This window comes from Vicia villosa, linkage group LG2, assembly GCF_029867415.1.
Source record: "Vicia villosa cultivar HV-30 ecotype Madison, WI linkage group LG2, Vvil1.0, whole genome shotgun sequence".
In the NCBI taxonomy this organism is placed as follows: Eukaryota; Viridiplantae; Streptophyta; class Magnoliopsida; order Fabales; family Fabaceae; genus Vicia; species Vicia villosa.
Genome location: NC_081181.1, coordinates 155,673,245 through 155,682,719, shown reverse-complemented (window position 1 = coordinate 155,682,719; position 9,475 = coordinate 155,673,245). Strand labels below are relative to the sequence as shown.

The window sequence follows — 9,475 nt, the reverse complement described above, 5'->3', positions numbered from 1 at the left end:
AGTGGTAGCTTAGCGGCACATAAAATCCTTGAAGCCTTCATGTATTTCACCCATCCAAATTGAATTCGATGGTTATATTTCCTTCTATTTCTCCATCATTTTATATTATGGACCCAAAATACTTACATTCCATATACTCCATCTTAGGCAAAAATCATGCATTTCAAAATCTCCAACCTCTCATTTAAATCCTCCTTTGACTATCCAAGTAGGAAAATATCATCTACAAAAGCGTGCATCCCGATCCTAAAAGGTAGGGGCTTAGGGTTTAACCTAGATTCGAACCTATTGTAATGGAAAAATCGTCTGTCTCTCCATCCTATGTCCGCACACTAGTCGATTCCCCTTTATACATATCTTGGATAACTCAAATATATGCAATTCTAACGCATTTCTTCTCTAAGGCTTTCCACAAAATCTCTATAGGCCCTTTATCATACATATTCTTTAAGTCAATAAAAATTAAGTGCAAGTCTTGTTGGTCCATTCGATAAAACAACATTAATTCTCAATGACTTAAGTCTCTTTTCTTAATTTCCGTTGAATCACTCTTTTCCATAACTTCGTGATATGACTCCTAAGTTTAATATCCCAATAATTTGCACATTTTTTATATTCTCTTTGTTCTTATAAACCGGTAATGATGCGATGTACCGGTCTTTTGCGAAATCTTATGTTAAAATCATCATTCTCATGCTAGTTGATGCTAGTGAAACTTTTTTCTTTTCCTTTTCTCACGTGTAAAAATAAAAATAAAAACAAGAGTGTTAAATTTCATTACCAATATTCTTTAATTTAAGAAATCAAATTTGAGAGAAGAAATTGCTTGACCTTGAAATTTCAAACATTAAAATGAAAATTAAACTAATAACAATTTGTGAAATGTAATTCATTTTAGTATTATTACTATTATTTTTGACGCAACTACTAAAAGGGCATAAACGTCTTTAAAGTGATATATTAAGAAGCGTGTTTGGGTTTACCCTTATGAACGAAACTCCACAACAGATATTACTATAGAGAAAGCAGCGAAAACAAATTTCTGGTTTGATATCGCGAAATAGATACTAGTAATTTTTTTATTTGCATTGTTAATTCCGAGTTGCGACTCACTAAAACTCGAGAGTTCGACTCAGATTAGTTCAAACTTTGCATGCAATGAACAAACAACGGTAACGCCATTATACGAAGAAGAAGAAGCTATGGAGCAAGCATTGATTGGCGCACTGAACTACGTATCTCGAAATCTTCCTCTTCCTCCAGAACTCTTCAACACCGTTTCTTCTATCTGTTATGGATCTGAACCCAAACCCTCACCTCTCAACTCCTCGGTATATGCACCACTCCGAATTCTCCGATTTTTTCTGGATTATTCACGATTTTCGCACGCATTTTTGCTTATTTTGATTGTTCTTCAGGACGATGCGGCTAATTCTACTCAAGACGAAGATTTATTGACTGAGCTTCAAGATGCACTGTCCAAACAACGACCTAATCGCGACTCTAGTTCCAAATTAAACAAAGCAATTAAAATTCGTTCGTTAACTCGGATTCAGCACCGCTTAACTCAGCTTGAAGGTTAACTAACACTTTAACTATAATAAACTACCTTGTGTTTTCAATTTCAGTATTATTATAATATAATTATAATTATAATGATAATTTATGCTAATGACGCATAGCTTGTCATTATAATTATAATTTGTATATCTGGTTTTCTTATACTCTGATGAGGTTATGTAACCTAAGTTTTCAGCCTGAAGATTATTTTGTCATTATTGTTAATTGATTGGGAATGATTCTTTCTTAGTAGTGTTGTTGATTACTGTTTTTGAGCAGGATTGCCTTCCAGGTTGGGAGATGACCTACAGACGAGGTGCTTGCTCGAGCTTTATGGACTAAAGGTGAGATTGATTTGAGAATCTTTCTTAAATGTTTAGTATTTTGGCGAGTGTTGTTTATATTTGTTTAAGTGTATATGTTTATTTTGCCGGTGGGTGGGTGAATTGTTAAGGCATGCTGACTATGAAGCTACAATTTATTGCTTGTGTTTTCTCGTTGAAATTCTATTACAATGTGGTGAAAAAATGGTCACACAGATGAAATGATGAATGTTATGACGTTGTGCACTAAATTGGTTAAAAGTATTTTTTTTTTTTATAGTAAGGCATTTAATTTTCCCATGCTTGTCGTATGCATATAAATATTATTTAATTTGTAGGTTTTGGTATATTGCGAAGAACGGTTTCTGCTGATGAAACTATTAATTTTTATATTCGTGTCTGCCCGCTTGTGGGCCAAATTAAAACTGAGGAATGACAAGAAACATGTCCTTGTTGGCAATGACTTTTGTTTTGACAGCTGGCGGAGTTGCAGGGGAAGGTTAGGATGGAAGTGAGCTCTGAGTATTGGCTTAATGTTAAATGTGCATATCCCGACAAACAATTATTTGACTGGGGCATGATGCGGTTGCGGCGTCCTCCTTATGGTGTTGGAGATCCATTTGCCATTGATGCTGCTGATGATCAAATAAGGAAGAAGCGGGACACGGAGGTGATTTTTTATTTCACTGATCAATGCCCCTCTTCCCCGTTTGGTTTAAATCAGTTTTCCTGTTATGATATTATCAATTATGGTTTGCATATATCGACGATGAGGCTTTGCTTCGTTGATCCAAGGAGTTAATGAGCATGAAATGAAATTTGTTCATAATTTTTATCTCATATAGAACTTCAATCGCAGAGACTATCTAGATTAGAAGAGCAAGCAAAAAGTCAAACAGAGACCAGAACAAGAAGATTTTTTGCAGAAATACTCAATGCTGTCCGTGAGTTCCAGTTACAAATCCAAAGTTCATTGAAGAGAAGAAAACAGAGGAATGATGCTGTCCAGGTCATCTATTTCTTCATATATCTTTCATTTGTTTGAAAACATGTATGTTTATATGGGAAACTAAAATGTACACTTGCTGTACAACTTTGGCCTATTACAAAGTAATTTTGCGAACTACTCTTACGATAATTAGATATATCGCCAGGAGTTTGTTCAGAGTGTGCATGTGCATTCCATAATATAGGATATACAAGAACAAAAACTTCATTGATTTTCAAAATATGTTGCTATGTTAAACATGTTTTTGAATTTGTTACTGTCTTTCTTTAGTAAACATTAAAGATTTATGTTATTTTAAATGTCAAATTTGCCCATTCTTTTAAGTTGAAAGATAATTTAAGTAACGTTGGATGGCTTGATGTGGATTACGAATTCTCATAAATAATATTGCAGGCATGGCATGGAAAGCAAAGACAACGGGCAACTCGGGCAGAGAAGTTGAGATTCCAAGCTTTAAAGGCTGATGATCAGGAAGCTTACATGAGAATGGTGAAAGAGAGTAAGAATGAAAGATTAACTTTGCTTCTCGAAGAAACAAATAAACTGCTTGTAAATTTGGGAGCAGCGGTTCAGCGTCAAAGAGACTCCAAACAATCAAATGGTATTGAACCCTTGGAAAATTCAGAGGCTTGTTTACCACAGTCAGATACTTTGAAGGATGGAATTTCTAAGGAATCGCCTCTTGATGAAGATGTGGATTTAATGGATTCTGATCATAATGATGACAGTAGTGATTTACTTGAAGGCCAGCGGCAATACAATTCTGCCATACATTCCATTCAAGAAAAGGTAGGATTAAGTGATTAACTTTATTACCATTCTTTCATACACTAGAAATACTTGAAAATTGTGCTGCACTGGAATTCTAATTAGAATAGGGGTTAGGGTAGCTTGTTGTAATTCTAACTAACTTGTAGTACATTGTAATTGTTTATAGGTAACTGAGCAACCATCTACTCTTCAAGGTGGAGAATTAAGACCATACCAGATAGAAGGGCTCCAGTGGATGCTTTCTTTGTTTAATAACAACTTAAATGGAATTTTGGCTGATGAAATGGGGCTTGGAAAGACAATACAAACCATTTCATTGATAGCTTATCTTTTGGAATACAAGGGTGTGACTGGCCCTTTTTTGATTGTGGCTCCAAAGGCTGTTCTGCCAAATTGGGTCAGCGAGTTCTCAACATGGGCTCCTAGGTATGTCCAGGTTAGATATTGAAAAATTATTTCCTAACCTGTTCTCTTGGTTGGGAGAAGGTAATGGATTCCGCATATTATATTCACCTTCTAATCACTTATTCATTTTCGCTGTGGCTCAGCATTACAGCTGTTCTATACGATGGACGGATGGATGAGAGAAAAGCAATAAGGGAAGAGCTCTCAAGGGAGGGAAAATTTCATGTTCTGATAACACATTATGATCTTATAATGAGAGATAAAGCATTTCTGAAGAAAATCTATTGGAAATACTTGATTGTTGATGAAGGGCATCGATTGAAAAATCATGAGTGTGCTCTAGCAAGAACCCTGGACTCTAGGTATGGCCAGCATTGGTGTTATGGTAATTTTAATTATGTTTGTTAGTATTGCTGTTATACTAATGTTTATGTTCACTTCCCTGAGGACCCTGACAATATGTTTGTTTGGGTATATTTAAAGAGGAAATATAATGGTGATAAAAGTCGATGTGGGGCCACCCAAAATTTCCTTCCCTCTTGAGCAAAGAAATGAATAGAGGCAGGATCCCCTTCATTTCTTTGACATTTATGTCATTCTCTCCATCTTCTCTCTGTTTTACAATCTTTTTCTTGAGGCCTTCATTATCTCTCTTTGGACCATCTCTTTGTTTTTAGATCTTTTTCTTGAGGCCTTCATTATCTCTCTTTGGACCATCTCTTTGTTTTTAGATCTTTTTCTTGAGGCCTTCATTATCTCTCTTTGGACCATCTCTTTGTTTTTAGATCTTTTTTCAGACCCTCTGAGACCAAGCTCACTTTTTTGAGACCTTCCTCCATTGTCCCTCCAAAATTTGTACATCATATACTGAAGTTTGATTTAATCCCCTAATCTTGTCCCTGTTAAAGGGACATGCATGGGTTGTTTAGGCTCACTACAACCTCAACCCACCCTAAAACTAAACTTTGAGACCATGGCATATAGGATGGTTATTCAGCCTGTGTTTTTGGATAAGTTGGTTAGTCAAAACTTAAGTGTTGTTACCTAACTCTCTTATTAGAATTTCACTCAGAATTATTTTTTGGGTCTGCTACATCACTACTGTATTCCGTCTAATGCTGTTTACATTCAATAATATCTCTTGCTGAATTTCTGTTTTTCTTATAATTTTCATTAGATTATACTAACTTCCATTAATATAAATGCATTAGAGTTTGGCAATTTTGTTTTTGAAAATCGTCTGATTCAAAATTTTCTTTTATGCAGCTATCACATTGAACGAAGACTTCTGTTGACCGGTACCCCAATTCAGAACAGCCTGCAGGAATTGTGGTCCCTGCTCAATTTTCTCCTCCCAAGCATTTTCAATTCGGTTCAGAATTTCGAGGACTGGTTTAATGCCCCCTTTGCAGATCGAGTTGATGTATCCTTAACAGATGAAGAACAGTTATTGATTATTCGCCGTCTGCATCAGGTGAGTTTCTCTCTTGTTTCTTATTCTCTTGCTCTTATCAATGTCTTTCTAATTGAAAGAATTCCCTCTTTTATAGGTCATAAGGCCCTTCATACTGAGAAGGAAAAAGGCTGAGGTAGAAAAGTTTCTTCCTGGGAAATCTCAGGTCATACTGAAATGTGACATGTCAGCCTGGCAGAAAGTATATTATCAACAAGTGACTGACGTAGGCAGAGTTGGGTTAGACAATGGTTTGTATCTCAAACGCCTCCCGGTTATCCCATAATACACACTTTTCTCTTAAACTTTAATTCACAAACATATGTTTAACCTGACTACTTTTTATTTTAATATTGGCCTACATCTGCCAAAGATATTTGTCTATTCCCCTCCCACCCCATTGTTAGTTGGTCTTAGTTCTCAAAACTAAAAAAACCTTACTCTAGTTGTATAGAAGTATATCAGTTCTCCCATCTTTAGAAAGTAAATCAATTTTTTCCCATTCAGTTGGATATTAATGTTATTGATATGTTCTATGTTTGGAACAGATTTCCTTCCGTCTTTCGGGAGGGAAATTTTTTCCTGGTATTTTTCAACATTTTACTAGCTATAACATTGTGATAATTTGGTTGAATAAGATTCTTTTGTTCGATAAAAATTTAATTTCTAATTTTACCTTACTTTCATCCACAGAAAAAGTTCACTGCCCCCCCACCCCCCAAAAAAAACCCGCCTCTGTAATGTTGGCTTATACATCCTTGTATGCTTAACTGATTTCTTGAGAACTTCAGTTACAAACTCTTTACTAAATAGAGAATAATCTGCAGGTTGTGGAAAATCAAAGAGTCTACAGAACTTGACAATGCAACTCAGGAAGTGTTGTAACCATCCCTACCTCTTTGTGGGAAACTATGATATATATAATCGTAAGGAGGAGATTGTCAGAGCATCAGGGAAATTTGAACTTCTTGACCGCTTGCTTCCAAAACTTCGTAGAGCTGGACATAGAGTCCTCCTTTTTTCACAAATGACTCGTCTCATGGACATTCTTGAAGTTTATCTTCAACTTCATGATTATAAATTTCTTAGACTTGACGGCTCAACAAAAACTGAGGAAAGAGGTTCCCTTCTAAAGAAATTCAATGCTCCCGACTCTCCATACTTTATGTTTCTCTTGAGCACTCGTGCCGGAGGACTTGGTTTGAACTTGCAAACAGCAGATACAGTTATAATCTTTGACAGTGATTGGAACCCACAAATGGATCAACAAGCTGAAGATCGAGCCCATCGCATTGGACAAAAAAAGGAAGTTAGAGTTTTTGTGTTAGTTAGTGTGGGATCAGTTGAAGAGGTGATTTTAGAACGTGCTAAACAAAAGATGGGGATTGATGCCAAAGTCATCCAGGCAGGCCTTTTCAACACAACATCAACAGGTTTGTTCTCATACTATGAGCGGTGTTTGAATAATAAGATTGTGGAGATGAATATTGAATTCCTAATTGCATTTGAATCCCTATCTGATTTTGAGCATTAGAAAAAATGTTTGTGTTCAACTTTGAACATACGCTTCCGCCATTTCAATCTCCCGTGTTTTGCTTCGTAGATCTCGCTAAAAATAAACTATTTAAAGATTAATTAATATATGGTACTTTTATTTGTGCAGCTCAGGACAGGAGAGAAATGTTGGAGGAGATTATGCGTAGAGGTAGTAGCTCACTTGGAACAGACGTGCCAAGTGAGAGAGAGATTAACCGCCTTGCAGCCCGATCCGATGAGGAATTTTGGCTGTTTGAGAGAATGGACGAAGATAGAAGACAAAAGGAGAATTACAGATCTCGTCTCATGACAGAGCATGAACTTCCAGATTGGGTATATTCTGCAGTAAATAAGGATGATAAGGTCAAAGCTTTTGACAGCAATGGTATTACCGGAAAGCGGAAAAGAAAAGAAGTGGTATATGCAGATACGTTAAGCGATCTTCAATGGATGAAGGCTGTGGAAAACGGACAAGATATATCTAGGCTTTCAGCCAAAGGAAAAAGAAGAAACCACCTCCCTCTTGACAGCCATGCACAAACCAGTGATGACACTGCCGCAGATGAAAGGTTGTTAGAGTTAAGCAACACCGTTGAAAATGAGAGATCAAGTGAAGATACTTTCAATGTGACCCCTGCCTCTAAGAGACTAAAACATGAAGAAATTAGTTCCCATAAACATGAAAAGGTGGAAGTAGGAGGAAGTGGTTTGAAGGAGCATGTATTTTCTTGGAATGTTCACAGAAAGAAAAGGTCAAGCTATCTTAGCCAGGGTTCGTTATCTGATACCAAAGGGCAGAATGCAAATGGAAGAAGATCAAGCTAAAACTTATGTGTTTGAATTAATCAATGATACCAGAAATTTTCCCCAAACAGTTGAAGCAGGTTCTGCTTTTAATTCTTGGAGTTTATCAAGAGTTATTAGTAGATTGTTCTATCAACAAATGGAGATAACAGAAAGTTCCTTTTGGCAGTTGTAATTATAGCCATTAATGTGAAATCAATCATTTTATGCTTATTTTCCTGTCATTTCTATACACTTCACTGAATTCTCTAGCTAGGGTGTTGGCTATCAGTTGTATCAACACTTTTGAGACATTGTCTTTAGCCAATGAAACTTTCAAAAAAAATTTCTCAATCACTCAGGTTCTTGACCAGCGAAAGCATGAGGCACAAACCTTGATACCATGGTTGAATGAGTAATGCAAGGGGTGTGCATGGCTACCAAATTACAAGAACCGATCCATTTGATTGGTTTTTATTTAAAAACCAAACCATTTTTAATAAAAAACAGTTTAAGAATGTAAAATGGTTTCAATTTGGTTCAAAACTGATTCAAACCAGTTTTTTTTAATCAAAATTGGTTTGCAAGTAAACCGTAACTTATTTTATTAATAGAATTTCTTGACTAGCTTAATATTATATGGCATGTCCCATTTCTTCTTATTGCACAAACAATTATCTTCAGGAAATAATTTGTTTCACATTTTATTGTATTTTTTTATAAATTAAATAATTGTTAACTGAAATAATTATTAAAAAAATGTTTTTTTTTGGTTGAAGTTATTGACTTTGTTTCATCTATATAATAATATTCTAACAATTGATATGATTTAAAAAAAATTATTTGTTCTTTTTAGATATTTTGACCTCTTAAAAATTTACAAAAATTTGACATTTTATTAATATTTGACAATCTAGTCTCTTAAATTACAAACATTAAAAATTGAACTATTTAATGTTTATAATACTATGAAGCACGAACACGTTAAAAAGACTCCAAAACTGATACAACGAGATCAATAATAATTTGAAATAAATAAATAAAATGTAATCACAAATGTCAGTGCACATGTTCAATACTGACACTGGTTGGGTAAACCCAACAAACCCATTAAAACCCACCTAAACCGACCCAAAAAAGTGGGGGGTGAATACGGTTTACAAAAAATGATAACCCATTCACAATAATTGGGTTATGGGTAAACCCACACCCAACCCACAAAACGCACGAGTTATTGAGTGACTATATTTTTTCTCTTTTTTGTAATTTGACAAGTGATGACTTTGATGTTTTTAATTTTACTCGCTTCAATTTCAACCTTTTGAACATCTTTTATTTAGTAAGGAATGATTTTAACTTTCTTTAGGATGCCACACTTTGATTATTTTGATGCTAATTCTAGCAAGTTGCAAGTATTTTATGCAATTCTAGATTTTACTGTAATGTAACTTTGGTTTTTACAAATATATGTTTATAATAAATTTTATTGTACATTTAGACATTTGATGTTTTAAAAAAAGCAGTAATATCTTAAACTATTTATTAAAAAAAAATGTGACATATCATTAATAACTATATAAGAAAAAAAATATTGGGTAACCCACTATCCAACCCAATCCTACCCACAAATTTGTG

At 34.9% G+C, this 9,475-nt stretch overlaps 1 protein-coding gene across 1 annotated transcript; it reads left to right on the top strand.

Moving 5' to 3' along the window:
• Positions 1-991: 991 nt before the first annotated feature.
• LOC131652616 (probable ATP-dependent DNA helicase CHR12) lies at positions 992-8,212 on the top strand. Its single transcript, XM_058922527.1, has 12 exons — positions 992-1,331; positions 1,419-1,578; positions 1,840-1,904; positions 2,362-2,553; positions 2,743-2,892; positions 3,286-3,681; positions 3,830-4,089; positions 4,212-4,430; positions 5,335-5,542; positions 5,619-5,772; positions 6,349-6,954; positions 7,185-8,212. Exons 1-12 carry the CDS (start codon positions 1,203-1,205, stop codon positions 7,880-7,882), a joined length of 3,237 nt encoding a protein of 1,078 aa, XP_058778510.1. The 5' UTR covers positions 992-1,202; the 3' UTR covers positions 7,883-8,212.
• Positions 8,213-9,475: the final 1,263 nt, after the last annotated feature.

What these genes read in the sequence shown, in the direction of transcription:
- LOC131652616 (XM_058922527.1), top strand. Translation starts at nt 1,203, where the DNA reads ATGGAGCAAGCATTGATTGGCGCACTGAACTACGTATCTCGAAATCTT. An exon ending in CCGCTTAACTCAGCTTGAAG is followed by an intron (nt 1,579 to 1,839) that starts GTTAACTAACAC and finishes GTTTTTGAGCAG; the next exon opens with GATTGCCTTCCAGGTTGGGA. An exon ending in TCGAGCTTTATGGACTAAAG is followed by an intron (nt 1,905 to 2,361) that starts GTGAGATTGATT and finishes TTGTTTTGACAG; the next exon opens with CTGGCGGAGTTGCAGGGGAA.